The sequence below is a fragment of the Diaphorina citri genome, unplaced genomic scaffold (genome assembly GCF_000475195.1).
Source record: "Diaphorina citri unplaced genomic scaffold, Diaci psyllid genome assembly version 1.1 scaffold603, whole genome shotgun sequence".
Taxonomy (NCBI): Eukaryota; Metazoa; Arthropoda; class Insecta; order Hemiptera; family Psyllidae; genus Diaphorina; species Diaphorina citri.
The window spans coordinates 47,363-62,645 of NW_007378037.1; the positions used below are offsets into that span (position 1 = coordinate 47,363).

At 38.5% G+C, this 15,283-nt stretch overlaps 2 protein-coding genes across 10 annotated transcripts in view; one reads left to right on the forward strand and one right to left on the reverse strand.

Annotated features, from left to right (window-relative positions):
• Window positions 1–239: 239 nt before the first annotated feature.
• The window catches only part of LOC103510472, a 40,616-nt gene continuing 25,572 nt past the window's right edge, over window positions 240–15,283 (reverse strand). For 2 of the 8 annotated variants that reach the window (XM_026824511.1, XM_026824512.1), the window contains 3 exons: window positions 3,296–3,621; window positions 3,189–3,199; window positions 240–768 (listed from right to left, as the gene is read on the reverse strand). In XM_026824511.1, coding sequence (XP_026680312.1) covers window positions 414–768; window positions 3,189–3,199; window positions 3,296–3,505 — 576 coding nt within the window. In that variant the 5' untranslated portion in view covers window positions 3,506–3,621 and the 3' untranslated portion in view covers window positions 240–413. Of the gene's footprint in view, window positions 769–3,188; window positions 3,622–5,036; window positions 5,249–6,526; window positions 6,722–12,605; window positions 12,754–15,283 lie in introns of those variants that run through there. The other 6 variants (XM_026824513.1, XM_026824515.1, XM_026824514.1 and 3 more) reach the window with 6 other exon arrangements.
• LOC103510471 lies at window positions 1,107–2,517 on the forward strand. 2 transcript variants are annotated; one of them, XM_017444595.2, is made up of 3 exons: window positions 1,107–1,521; window positions 1,840–2,312; window positions 2,417–2,517. In XM_017444595.2, the coding sequence occupies exons 1-2, from the start codon at window positions 1,188–1,190 to the stop codon at window positions 2,292–2,294; spliced, it is 789 nt and encodes a 262-aa protein (XP_017300084.1). In that variant the 5' UTR covers window positions 1,107–1,187; the 3' UTR covers window positions 2,295–2,312; window positions 2,417–2,517. The 2 variants fall into 2 exon arrangements, with proteins under 2 accessions (XP_017300084.1, XP_026680310.1); XM_026824509.1 differs by lacking the exon at window positions 2,417–2,517 and having other exon boundaries at window positions 1,840–2,316.

Consider the following 15,283-nt stretch of genomic DNA (forward strand, 5'->3'; position numbering starts at 1 on the left):
ACTCCGAGTCGGGATATAAAAACCTACTCGTAAGTATCCATTTCTATATATAACTTAAGTAAAAAGTATTTACAAAGGATGTCAAAATTAAATAAATTAATTAATAATGATAGCCTATACCTAACTGTTCTATACCTTTCTAGGCAGGTACCCACATACATTTTCTTCGCCTTTATAGCTCTCTTCTTTGGTTTTTATTTACAACAAAATCATGCATTTCAAATTTCAAATTCCGTCTTTTCGTATTCATGTTTACGAATTTTCTCCCCATCCTCTTGTATCTAGGTATGTAGGTAGCCTATACCTAACTCTTCTATATCTTTCTAGGCAGGTACCCACATACATTTTCTTCGCCTTTATAGCTCTCTTCTTTGGTTTTTATTTACAACAAAATCATGCATTTCAAATCAATTCTATTTCTTCGCCTTCTCCTTCCCCGGCGAAGTCGGCAAGGGCGGCGTGTGATGTGTTTGCTTGGCGGCCGCGGCGGCTGACGTAGGACTCAGCTTGCCGTGTTTCTTATGCAGGGTCAGCTTCTGTTTGAGCAGATACTTGCGGAACACAACATACTCATTGTCCAACAAGTGCGACGCGGAGGTCAGCGTTCGCGCGAGCGTGTTGTGCAAGTCTGACGCGTCTTTATCCAACGCGGCGTAGAGCAGCGACATCTGGTGGATATTGAAGTTGATGTTTTCGTCGGCAAAGTCGACGAGGGCTTTGGCTTCCCGCCTGAAGGACGCTTCGTAGTCGGCCTTCTGATGAGCGGTCCTGGGGAAAACGAAAGAGGGAAAGGATTAGTAAATTAGTATGGAATCGATGATTTGGGCTAATCATATTGGCTTAATCTCGGAATTGAATTTTCTAGATTGAACCGAGCATTAAATACAGGACGATAATCGGTGAATCTCAATCCCGAGATAATGCTTCTTTGGTAGTTCAGTAGTCAAAAGAGATATTTTGTTAGTCTCTTTCAAGCAGTAAAACCATTCAGCCTTACAGCCCGCTCAAAGTTGGTGAATTTTTAGTCCGTCCTTCCTTTATTATTACAATAGTAATAAAAAGGTATAAGGGACGGACTATTGTATTCGCTTCGGTGTCTGTCCTCGAAATTATAATTCCGCACACACTACAAATAACACACTGCCCAAGTTTAACACATTCTGCACCACCACACAATCACACACGGGATGCAAAAACGAACAGCCTGTAGTGTTGTTGACAATACGACCAAAGTGTTCATGAACAAGCTATTCCAACAAAAGTCCAGCCCAGCTAGCTTCAACACAAGACCGATTATAGTCAACAAAATGACCGGAACCCTACCACCTATTAGTCAATCTGCCAAGCTACCGAATCGAACGGAAATTAACCCGCGAGCCCCAAGTATATCACGGGGTAGATTGATGAATAAACTGGGAGCTCCGGCCGCCAAAACGGTGAACACGATTGTGAACAATGTTGCCACTAAAGTGCCCAAGAAACCGGTTGGAAATATGACAACAGAGCTTGGTGGGAACAAAGGTAAGGAGTGATTTTTTGGCACCTACTAAAACATATTTTCAATACGAGGATTAAATAAAATGAATAGCTCACCTCTAAAGGGGATTTACTTGTAGCTAATTATGTCTGAAGTCAAAACTTAGCTCTGGTGTGGACAACCAACATTTTATGGAATTGGAGTCCCTAGTGTTGGGCACATTGCATACATAATTACACAGTACTTTCAAGGCGTTCATAAAATCACTGATAAATAATTTGAGTAGGTACCTGTGAATGAGATGCCCAAAAAAATTGGCCGAAATTATTTCCCCCCTTCAATAAAATATTTTTATTTTGCAGATAAAATTCAGCCTCGAAGGGACAGCAGCAAGGTTGTGCCGAATCCAAAGCCCCTCAAAACTAAACCGGGCGAAACTTCGGCCTCTGCCACTCTAAACACGCTCAAGCGAGGCATACTCAAAGACCTAGCCATTAGCAAAGCCGCCAAATCCGACAAAAAGAAAACCTTGTCCGGCCTCCAGGACAAAGCTGGCCTGAAAAAAACGCTGAAAACAATCGACAAAAAATCCAAGGCGGCGACAAAAAAAATTCTCGACAACCGATCTGAAGATACGAGGCGAAATGCGGACAAAACGGTCAGCAAAAAGAAGGCCAATACAAAGATGACCGTATTGGCTGGGAAAATGAAAAATCCGGCTAAATCGAAAGCCAACAAGAAGGATGTGGGAAAGAAGAAGACTGACACGGGGAACAGTATGAAAACAAATGTCAGCAAAAAAGCAGCGCCGAAATAAACTTGTCATTGTGTAATAGACGATATAACAATATTCTAATATCAAAGTTACCAATACCTATCAAAACCCATCAAAAATGTACCATTATTTGCTAGGTAGATTAAATGTCCACAGTTGTACCCCACGATATAATATTAACACTGAAATACCTATTATTTATTTTATTGAAGTTCCCCTACTAGAGGACAGAAAAAAATTGTTTTAACTCTATCCTTTGTTTAGATCCGAGCAAAGGCAATGGTCTATGACTACAACCTAATATACTTATGGTAAAGGTAATTATTCAGAAGCCACGACTTTTCTTCTTTTTGTGTTTAACCCTATAATAACACTTGTCACTGCTCATTTGTGATAGCTCGTGACAGCAATTTTCCATTGAACAAGTGCCGATTCAACTTACAAGTGATGGTTCTTGCAGTGGCGACGATATAATATTAACACTGAAATACCTATTATTTATTTTATTGAAGTTCCCCTACTAGAGGACAGAAAAAATTTGTTTTAACTCTATCCTTTGTTTAGATCCGAGCAAAGTCAATGGTCTATGACTACAACCTATACTTATGGTAAAGGTAATTATTCAGAAGCCACGACTTTTCTTCTTTTTGTGTTTAACCCTATAATAACACTGGTCACTGCTCATTTGTGATAGCTCGTGACAGCAATTTTCCATTGAACAAGTGCCGATTCAACTTACAAGTGATGGTTCTTGCAGTGGCGCAATGGTCTATGACTACAGCCTATACTTATGGTAAAGGTAATTATTCAGAAGCCACGACTTTTCTCCTTTTTGTGTTTAACCCTATAATAACACTTGTCACTGCTCACTTGTGATAGCTCGTGACAGCACTTTTCCATTGACGCGACTTCTGGACAAGTGCCGATTCAACTTACAAGTGATGGTTCTTGCAGTTGCGCTCATAGGCGTGGACGCAAGCGTTGGTCCGTTCCCAGAACTCCAGCGTTTTGAGGGCCTCATCCAGCTGTCTCGACTCCAGGAACTTGCAGTGGCGCTCATAGGCGTGGACGCAAGCGTTGGTCCGTTCCCAGAACTCCAGCGTTTGGAGGGCCTCATCCAGCTGTCTCGACTCCAGGAACTGTTTGAACCTCATCCGGCCCTGGTCTGCCATCAGGACGTTCTGAATGTTATCTGTCCATCTGTCGAGGTCCTCGGGAGCAATGTGGGAGGAGCAGGGAATACAGGCGGTCATCCTGAGAAACTGTGAGGTCGGAGAGACGTAGGCAGAACGAACATAGTGGTCGCACTATAATAGTGAGGTCGCACTATAGTAGTGAGGTTGTATTATAGTGGTGACTAGGGAGGCAGCTGAAATCAAAAGAAACAGTAGATTTATACTAGTGGCTTTATTATACCTACTGAGGTAAGAATAAAGAAATTAAAAGAACGAGTAGGTTTATACTTTATAGTGGCTTTATTATACTGAGGTGAGGATAAAGAGAAACAAGGAACGCAGGAGGCTGCTGAAATCAAAATAAAGATTTTTGGGGTTGAGGTAAGAATAAAGAAATTAAAAGAACGAGTAGGTTTATACTTTATAGTGGCTTTTTATTATACTGAGGAAGGTAAGAATAAAGAAATTAAAAGAACGAGTAGGTTTATACTTTATATAGTGGCTTTATTATACTGAGGTGAGGATAAAGAGAAACAAGGAACGCAGGAGGCTGCTGAAATCAAAATAAAGATTTTTGGGGTTTTAATATGGCCACTCACCCACTTAGCCAGGAGGTTCTGCTCAAGTGTAAAAAAAAAAATAAATTATCTATTTAGATAGATAGCTAGAATCAAATTATAGCGGTACAGTGACCTGTAGAACGCAATTAATACCTCAGAACATCTACAAGATTCAGACTCTTATTTATTTCGAATTAAAATTACCAATTAAGGTAAAACACCTACTCACCGTCTTCGTACCGAAAATCGGCATTTTTTTATTTAAGCGCCAAAAATAAGGAAACGTGCCATTTTTCCCAGTATGTTGAGATTGTTGAGCTATACCATTGAACTTGATCGTAGATTCTGAATTTTTTGTCAGTAAATAACTGTAGAAGGCACAGACTTACATAAAAAACATTAAGAGGGCTTTACATTGATCGATTCCGTGAGGATAATTTAGGAACAGTTTAAAATCCTAGAGAAAAAGTTTAGGTGTCATGAAGCCTTGAGTTGCCCCTCGTAGATTCGTATAAGCGTAACCCGATCTTTAGGGCTGTTTGCCCCTACACCTAAGCCTCGAAGTGGGGTTTTGTGAACGGAGTTAAGCTGTTGCCCCTCAGACCCTTCTGGATGACAATTTTTATTAGTTAAAATTCGAATCAATTACCAAGTAATTACTGTACATCTAAGTAATAGCAATTTGCTATGGCATTGAAGATTCTTTTATGTAATAATTCTATTTTATTATATCAAATAGTTTTATTTATTTGTAAATAAAGAAGCAAAGTACCTTTAAGAAAGTAATAAATTATCTATTTAGATAGATAGCTAGAATCAAATTATAGCGGTACAGTGACCTGTAGAACGCAATTAATACCTCAGAACATATACAAGATTCAGACAGAACTCTTATTTATTTTGAATTAAAATTACCAATTAAAATACAAACAATTTGAAGAAATAAAAGCTTCATGTAAGAATACATTAAGCTAAAAATCAGAATAAAATATGAGGGCCTAGACAAAATATCTAGAAATCTAAAAATAAATTAGTCGGAAATAAATTACCTGAAAGAAACAATAGAAGATTACACCACACAACTATCTCCCAGAAAGCTCACTGATAAACTGAAAGCTGGGGGTGGAAAAAATGCAAGTCTTTCAGCCAGAGGTCATATTCATCTAAACAAGGTCGAATTCATTTAAATCCCATTCAAACGATGACTAACTCGAATGGAATGCAGGATAGAAAAATTAAAGGGACCTGGAAAAATCTCCTTAAAAGGCGAAAAACGTAAACATTGGAAATTTTCAGCACGACATGCTTGTTACATGTGAAATTTTTCATGTGTGTGAAGCTTGTTATTGTTGGGAAATGGGAAAACAGGGCAGTGTGGGGGGAAAACAGGGCAAGGTGGGGGGAAAACAGGACAAAGTGGGGGAAAACAGGGCAAGGTGGGGGAAAGATACGAGGCGTCTCCTCTTCAGTTGTTGAATCGATAAATTCCTTGCATTCCTCGTCGACCTTATCTCCCCCCTACTGTCCTCTATCTTTCCTTTCCCCACCCTACCCCTCCCTTCTTTCTGCCCCCCCCCATCCTTCCCTTATCTCTCCCCCCACTTTCTCTTCTCTCTTCTCTCTTCCCCACCCTCCCCCTTCGCTCTTTTCCACTCTCCCCTCTTCTCCTGATTGATAAGGAACAGAGGGGCAGATAAAATTCAGCCTCGAAGGGACAGCAGCAAGGTTGTGCCGAATCCAAAGCCCCTCAAAACTAAACCGGGCGAAACTTCGGCCTCTGCCACTCTAAACACGCTCAAGCGAGGCATACTCAAAGACCTAGCCATTAGCAAAGCCGCCAAATCCGACAAAAAGAAAACCTTGTCCGGCCTCCAGGACAAAGCTGGCCTGAAAAAAACGTTGAAAACAATCGACAAAAAATCCAAGGCGGCGACGAAAAAAATTCTCGACAACCGATCTGAAGATACGAGGCGAAATGCGGACAAAACGGTCAGCAAAAAGAAGGCCAATACAAAGATGACCGCCTTTATAGTAAATGGGGCTATTCCTCTTTCTTTTTCTAGGCCTTTCTTCATCTTTTCCTTTGTTCTTATGTAATTCTTTCGTGTTGTAGGTACCTCATTAGATTTCCTGTCCCTTGGGGGCTTTGAGCTGCTAGGTTTGTTTTTGTGGGAAAGATTGCCATGTTTTCTGAGATGAGGCCTAAATGAAATGTTCCCTTTTCCCGTCTAAAATTAAATATGAGAAGAAATTCACTCATCTGGCGGTTAGGGTAAATCATACCAAAAGAAACAGTTACTTACAAGAATACAGAATTCTGTACAGAATATACCTAAACAGTACTTTTAAAGGTGTGTCCAAACATTGTCGACCGGCCGTTATCGACGAGGTGAATCTATGTTGTCGAGGCAGTGTGGACGGTTCAGTCGACATCGATCGACGGTTGGTCGACTAAGTGTGGACACGCCTTTAGGTATAGGATAAGGAAAGTACTAAAAGCCTCCGAAATTTCTAACTAAAGAGGAGATAAAATACGAACCTTGAGCATCTTATATAGGTAGGTATCTAACGACACTATCAAACTATATTGGATCTCAAAACTACTGACTATAACAGAACTAACTAGGTACTAGCAAAAATAATGTGACGGAAATGAAACTCCGAATCCAATAAAAACTCCTACTAATAAAAAGTTAAGTTGAGGACAACTTGAATACAAATCCCGTGATTAACTAAAATATTTGACTGGCCAATAAAAAAGAGCTGTTGGTTGGGAGCTATGGCGTGGCTGAGAACATAAACAGTTCGTAAATTTCATGTCATTTAAATTTAGAATTTCTAGCCAACAGGTAAACGAGAAACGAGAACATACCAGCGCACCGTGTCTAACCTATCATGGCTAGAACAACACCTACCATTCCAGGTAGAAAACACCTTGGCGGCAGGCGGCACACGGCGGAAGAAAAAGCGAGATGGTAGGCAATTGGGCCTAAAAGCCGATAATAAGAAAGGAAAACTTTGATAGTAAAATTTTCCCTTTTGGCTCTTTTTCTAAATACCTAACTGTTATGGTATCAGTGCCACCTAGGTAGGTATTCAAGTGTCTGGTTATAAGTAAGGACGATAGTAGAAGAATAGAGAGATTAGAAATCATCAAAAATAGTGAGGATGAGTAACCAAGTGGTCTACAAGAGAGAGTAGGTACCTACCTATGTAATGTAAAGGTATTTAAAACTATGTATCTACAATCTACATACATATGTGTAGATAGGTAAGTAATTACGTACATACCTAATACAAGTACCTATACTTCAAACCTAAATATCAAAAGAGCAGTAGGAGCCATATTATGTACCTATGTATCTACTAAGGTATTTGAAACTACCAAAACTTAATCGCACACCTATCGCATCTCTACAACTGAGGAGGTATAAGGTTATGACCTTTATATGAACTATACAGGATATGGGTACCATCTGAAACATCACGTTACTGCTAGTCATTTCGGAGTACAAACAATCTTATAAGGAGATAGGAGAATTAAGAAGCTGAAGTCCCTGCGAAAAGAGCGCTTCGGTATCGGTACTAAAGTGTGGTATGACTTTAGCAGTTGACATTGTAGTTGACCCTTAAAACAGACAAATGTACTTACTAAGTCCAGCCACTCACTATCAGGTAGATCTGACAGGCGGACCTGATCAGGTGCACCTGTCAGGTGCATTGAACATTTCGTATACTATTTAGAGGTACGACCTTACTAATCTGACTGGCAGAAAAATAGAGAGTCCAACTGTCCATAATTTTGGAAACACCCTGTATATATAATGTATGTAGAATCCAGGTATAGCTAATGCGTATGATAGCTATGTTGTTTTTTCACTGATTTCATTAGAGGAACAATATCCCTCAACCTATCAATTTGTGGTTCTGAGGATCTTCAAAATATTTCTTGTTTGAGAACCGCGGGAGATAAACCAATTTACATCAACAGTTCTCGCGAACCCTATAACTCCCAGAAGACATATTTGTCCGGGATTATCTTGTTTGAGAACCGCGGGAGATAAACCAATTTACATCAACAGTTCTCGCGAACCCTATAACTCCCAGAAGACATATTTGTCCGGGAAGTATCCTATTCGAATTTTCTTTTCATGTAGATATGGGTAGGTACATAATAAAATTCCCCATAAGGATGAACTACACCTACATTTTAAAGAAGTAAAGTAGGTACCTACCTACCTACAATTTTGTGCTGACTAGATTTTCTCTCTTCCCCCTCACAGGGGTTTTTTGAAGGAAGTTTTCCGCCTAACCATTAGGTAGGTACGACTTCTTTCCAACTTTACACATTATTTATTATTATTTTGATTGAATTTGATTGGAAGTATTTCAAGTTGTTGCAAACTTTTTTTGAAGAGGTTGTTGGAAAAAGTTTTGAAGAGTCAAAGGAGTAGAATATCAGATATAGATTGATAATAATAGACAAACTTAAAGACAGATACTAATGGATCCTTGATTACTATAATTTTCTGCTCTACAATTTGGAAAGAATTTGAAACTTGTGGGAGAAATATTGGTTGTGTGTGAGTTTTGGATATAACGTTCAACAGGCCGCTAGAAGTTAAAAAAGAAAATCTGTGAGAAAGACATGGAAGTGATGGAGAAAAGAGGAACACGAAAACCGAAGAAAAACAGGTAGGTACCTAACATGATGGACAAAATAAATGGAGATATGAATAAAAGTCAGGAACTTAGCGGTAGAACTAGCTAAGCCCATGCCATTTGGAAGGTACTGACTGGAAATGTCGACCCCACTTAGAAAATTCTCTATAGAAAAGGTTTGTACCTACTTTTAACTTTTTACCCACAAGATTCTAATTTTATTCTATCCTACTTACAGGGCCACATTCAGGATTTTGTCGAGGGGGGCCCGAGGGTCCAAACAGTGTGTACCAGGGGGAGGGGGGGATGCTCCAAATTTTTGGAGTCTCGCCTATAGTAAAAGAGGAATATCGAGCTCGCGGGGAGGGGGGCCGGGACCCCTCACCCCTTTAAATACGGTTCTGCTTACAATACATACTAGTTGAAATCATAGATCACTTCAGCAATGATAAACAGAATAAAGAATCCTAAAATTAGCTTGAAATGTTTCTGCTGTCTGGATGGCCATATTCTGTCGAGTCATTGTTCATTAGGACAAACATATTTCTCCTTTAACTCTCACTAAAGCGTCAACTTTACATCACTGTGAAGTAGGTACCTTATCTACATATACATGTAGGTGTTTTATGTTCCACATAGGTAGGTACCTATGTACCTAATAAACATTACGGTGCATAATTACCTAGGTAAGTAGGTACGTTTACCATTATTATTCATATTGAAATGTGTGCTCTGAGCGATGTCCTGTGAGAATGATTGAAGACTGTTCGGGGATAGCTTGCGAGACTTCTCCGAGGTTGTGATTGTAGACATTAGGACCCAGATTTAAGAAGTCTTGTGAATCCGATGTCTAAGAAAAATTAATTTATTATTTTATTTACAGTTAGGTTGACTGGGTACGGTTCTCAATGAAGCCCTATCAGATCTTTTCTGAGAGAAATTAAGCAGTTAGGTTAACTCATTGATATTTCGCATCAATGATCATAAATCAAACCTGTAGATAACTGGAGACAATATCTTATGATAACCACAGCATCCGCCTTGAAAAAAAAAAAAAAAAAAAAAAAAAAAAAAAAAAAAAAAAAAAAAAAATTGCACCCCCCTAAAAAAAAAAAAAAAAAAAAAACTAACAAAACAAAAGAAAACAGTAGATTGGTACTCAACTACCTATCCATATTTTAGATATATGTAGATACTAGATAGATATCATGTAATATTAGGTATCTAAAGTTGGTATTCTAAAGTCTAGTACCCAGTATACCCACCCCACCAGCAACATTTTCATCAGAAACATTGTTTCTCAACAATCCCAGAAATGTTTTCGCAACAATCCAGAACCCAGGAATCCAGCCACTTTCTCCTTTCCAGTTTTCAGACTTGTCTCCGAAACATTTTGCTCAACATTTCAAGCGTTTATTTCGCAACTGTTGGGAAACAAAATGTTTCCGATGGGTATTTAGGCTTACCATTTCTAAGAGAATACCTATAGCCTATAGCTGTTACCATAGGTACAGGTACATAGGTACCTATTATTAGGTTGATATAATTATGTACTGATCTACTGGTATAGGTTTTTTAATATAAAATCTAATATTGTGTCAGCACGAGCTAGGGCCTCATTATCATAAACTTGTGGTCTACCACAATACCACAACATAAACCAAAACCAAAGTTTTGAATTTAAAATTACCAGAAAAAAAAGTTTGGTCGGTGATCTTCCTCGAACCATTTCTTATCATGATACCTCAAGCTGTGTCCACACATAGGCCGTCGATCGATGTCGACTGAAACCGTCCAGCGTCCACACTGTCTCAACAACATTATACATATAGATTTACCTCGTCGATCGACGGCCGTCGACTACGTGTGAACACAGTTTTAGAGCCCTAGACAATAAGTTAGGTAGGTACATACATAAGTACTTATAGGTATACATACGAGTAGATGAATGTACTACAAAGCTGTACCTACATAGGTGCTTAGCCTAAGTCAATGTAGGTAACACAAACTATTTCAGCTGTTGGTGTGCAAAATTTGAAAGGGAGAAATTGACATCTCCAGCAATTTCTACTTTCCTTATCCAACAGGAAGGAAAGTAATGTAATCGGGTAAATAGTAAAAAATATTACCTTAGTATACCTACTCCTACACATAGATGAAATTTTCGATGGGTATATAGTTAAAAACACGTAATGTAGGTACAATTAAGGTATGTAATTATGTATATGAGTGTACCTAATACAAAGCTGTAAACCTTCCCAGCTTAGGAAGAGTCGGTGAAAGTCGAAATACATAGGTACCTACATAAATATGAATGCTGTGGGTGTGCAAAAGTTGCAAAGGAGAATTCAACATCTCCACCATTTTTCATGCAACCTACTCAATTACTCATACAACACATAGGTATGTAGATGAAAATTTCGATAGGGAAGAACACGTAATGTATGTTAGGTACAATTATTGGTTGATAGGTATGGTAGTTGCCTACTATGTAAGTATATAAGGTATCTACGAGTGTAACAAAAACAAAAGTGTTGGAAAAGCAGTGGAAATGGTGTAGTCCATATCACGCAAACAAGTGATACATTTAATTTGTTGTTAGATGCATTAGGTGATTAATATTTCATACAATGTGGGATATACGGGCGTATTGTATGTTAGATAGGTACAGGTATACCTACATAACTACCTACGTTAGGTACCTAACTACCTAGATAAGGGTAATAGAATAGATATTAGATACCTATTTATATTTTTATTGCTAGAGAAGTGTAACTAAGTATTAGACTATTTTCTAAACACAGTTTAAAGGTACCTAAGTAGGTACCTAATATATAAATATCTATACGACATTTATATGATAGTGACAGCTTAGTTCACAAGAAACAGGTACCTTTCTACCTACTTATCTAGTGTGAGATAGTGTGAATTGAAAATTTAATGTAGGTATAACGTCTGCTTATATAGGTATACAGGTCCTAATATACCTCCATGACTCCATTTACATATCAGTAGGTATCTACAATACCTAGTTACCTTCCCACCTAGGTACGTCTACCTTACTCGGAACTTACTAAGGATAAGTAATTCAGTTATGGTTCTCCGATGGAGAGTCAGATTACTGGATTTGATGTTAATCGCAAGGGAAACATTTATGTAAATAGGTATATTCAAATGAAGCGGCTGTCAGTCTTTGCCTGGTTGCACATCACAGCAAAACCTATAATTTGAAATACCTAATCAATTCTCGTGGGGGGCCATAAATGAGAATGCAAATCGATCGATTGTTCATAAAAACAAAATTGGAACAGTTCTTGAACTTTATTGTACTAAAATAATAGGTATGGGTAGATATAAAATAAAAATAATCTTAACGAAACACAAAGGCAAATAGAATAACAAGATTCTGGTAAATTTAACTCTTCTTCCTTTATAGTAAATGGGGCTATTCCTCTTTCTTTTTCTAGGCCTTTCTTCGTCTTTTCCTTTGTTCTTATGTAATTCTTTCGTGTTGTAGGTACCTACCTCATTAGATTTCCTGTCCCTTGGGAGCTTTGGACTGCTAGCTTTGTTTTTGTGAGAAAGATTGCCATGCTTTTCTGAGATGAGGCCTAAATGAAATGTTCCCTTTTCTCGTCTAAAATTAAATACCTGAAGAAATTCACTCACCTGCCGGTTAGGCTAAATCATACCAAAAGAAACATTTACTTACATCAAGAATACAGAATTCTGTACAGAATATACCTAAACAGCACTTTTAAAGGTGTGTCCAAACATTGTCGACCGGCCGTCGATCGACGACGTGAATCTATGTTGTCGAGGCAGTGTGGACGGGTCAGTCGCCATCGATCGACGGCTGATCGACTATGTGTGGACACACCTTTAGGTATAGGATAAGGAAAGTAATGAAATCCACCGAAATTCCCAACTAACTAAAGAGGAGATAAAATACGAACCTCGAGTATCTTATAGGTGTCTAACAAAACTACCTAACAATACGGAATCTCAAAACTACTGACTCCAAACTACTAACGAAAATAGTGTGACAGAAATGAAACTCCGAATCCAATAAAAACTCCGACTAATAAAAAGTTAAGTTGAAGACAACTTGAATACAAATCCCGTGATTAACTAAAATATTTGACTGGCCAATAAAAAAGTGTTGGGAGCTATGGCGTGGCCGAACATAAACAGTTCGTAAATTTCATGTCATTTGCATATTTCTAATTTCCAGGCTATAGGAAAAGAATGTACCCAGCAATCCTAGAAGTGTGTCCACACATAGTCGACTGACATGACGTAATGGACACCAGAGGAACCACTGCAAAAAATGGTTTTTTATAAGAAATAACTATATGCCAAATTTCAGGTTCCCATCTTTACCCATTCAAAAAATATTCAAGGGTCCCCGGACTTTTGAAACACTCTGTATATTTAGGATTTCCAGGCTATAGGAAAAGAATGTACCCAGCAATCCTAGAAGTGTGTCCACACATAGTCGACTGACATGACGTAATGGACACAGACTTGACATCATAGATTTTCCTCGTCGATTGACGCGTCGACCGGTCGACTGTTTGGACACCTTAAATAGCTACCTATGCATTACCACTCTAGGTAGAATCGGCACAATAAAAGGCGAGATACAATAATACCCGTTAGAAAATATGACCTTATCAGAGTTGAAACACATAATTTCCCAATGAAATATTTGGTCCCTTTTGGCTCTTTTTCTGAATGAATGTACATGGTACAAGTTAGCAGTTCACTGATCTGCTATGGTAACAGTACCACCTTATTTAAGTTTCAGTTATAAGCACGAATAAAGAAACCATCAAAAATAGTGAGGATGAGTAACCAAGTGGTCGACAAGAGAAAGTATGTAAAGGTATTTAAAACTATCCAAGTAGGTATCTACAGTTTGGTCCCTTTTGGCTCTTTTTCTGAATGAATGTACATTGTACAAGTTAGCAGTTCGCTGATCTGCTATGGTAACAGTACCACCTTATTTAAGTTTCAGTTATAAGCACGAATAAAGAATAGGGAGATTAGAAACCATCAAAAATAGTGAGGATGAGTAACCAAGTGGTCGACAAGAGAGAGTATGTAAAGGTATTTAAAACTATCCAAGTAGGTATCTACATATACTATCTACATAAGTACCTGTCTACATAATTATGTACAAGTACCTACATCAAACTTAAATATCAAAAGAGCAGTAGGAGCCATATTAGGTACCTATGTACCTATATCTATCTACTAAGGTATTTGAAACTACCAAAACTTAATCGCACACCTATCGCATCTCTACTACTGAGGAGGTATAAGGTTATGACCTTTATATGAACTATACAGGATATGGGTACCATCTGAAACATCACGTTACTGCTAGTCAGTTCGGAGTACAAACAATCTTATAAGGAGATTAGGAGAATTAAAGAGCTGAAGTCCCTGCGAAAAGAGCGCTTCGGTATCGGTACTAAAGTGTGGTATGACCCTTAAAACAGACAAATGTACTTACTAAGTCCAGCCACTCACTATCAGGTAGATCTGACAGGCGGACCTGATCAGGTGCACCTGTCAGGTGCATTGAACATTTCGTACTATTTAGATTTAGAGGTACGACCTTACTAATCTGACTGGCAGAAAAATAGATTGTCCAACTGTCCATAATTTTGGAAACACCCTGTATACATAATGTATGTAGAATCCAGGTATAGCTAATACGTATGATAGCTATGTTGTTTTTTCACTGATTTCATTAGAGGAACAATATCCCTCAAAAGAATTAAGGAGCTGAAGTCCCTGCGAAAAGAGCACTTCGGTATCGGTACTAAAATGTGGTATGACTTTAGCAGTTGACATTGTAGTTGACCCTTAAAACAGACAAATGTACTTACTAAGTCCAGCCACTCACTATCAGGTAGATCTGACAGGCGGACCTGATCAGGTGCATTGAACATTTCGTACTATTTAGAGGTACGACCTTACTAATCTGACAGGCAGAAAAATAGAGTGTCCAAATGTCCATAATTTTGGAAACACCCTGTATACTTAATGTATGTAGAATCCAGGTATAGCTAATACGTATGATAGCTATGTTGTTTTTTCACTGATTTCATTAGAGGAACAATATCCCTCAACCTATCAATTTGTGGTTCTGAGGATCTTCAAAATATTTCTATCTTGTTTGAGAACCGCGGGAGATAAACCAATTTACATCAACAGTTCTCGCGAACCCTATAACTCCCAGAAGACATATTTGTCCGGTGACTGACAGACAGACACCGAAGCGAATACAATAGTCCGTCCCTTATACCTTTTTATTACTATTGTAATAATAAAGGGAGGACGGACTAAAAAGGACAGAACAAACCTTATGCTCAGAATGAGCTCTTCCACCTAACCGAAGTTTTGAGTTCTCGGGGTCGAGTGGAATGGATTGGAACACATCACATGCCTTCAGGTACACTCTATTTGTCAAGGGTTCAGGCATTGCCTTGCCGTTGGGATCAATTTAATTTGAAGAAACCCATTTACTGATATAAAAATTGAGTCCTTACAAAAACATCTGCCCCTGTTATGGTCTCGAAATCAAAGAGAATGAGGACGGGATAGGAGAAAGCCAGCCGTT

Bases quoted from the DNA above. Each gene is read 5' to 3' on its own strand.
- LOC103510471 (XM_017444595.2), top strand. From the start codon at position 1,188: ATGCAAAAACGAACAGCCTGTAGTGTTGTTGACAATACGACCAAAGTG. The intron at 1,522-1,839 runs GTAAGGAGTGAT...TTTATTTTGCAG, and splicing joins AGAGCTTGGTGGGAACAAAG to ATAAAATTCAGCCTCGAAGG.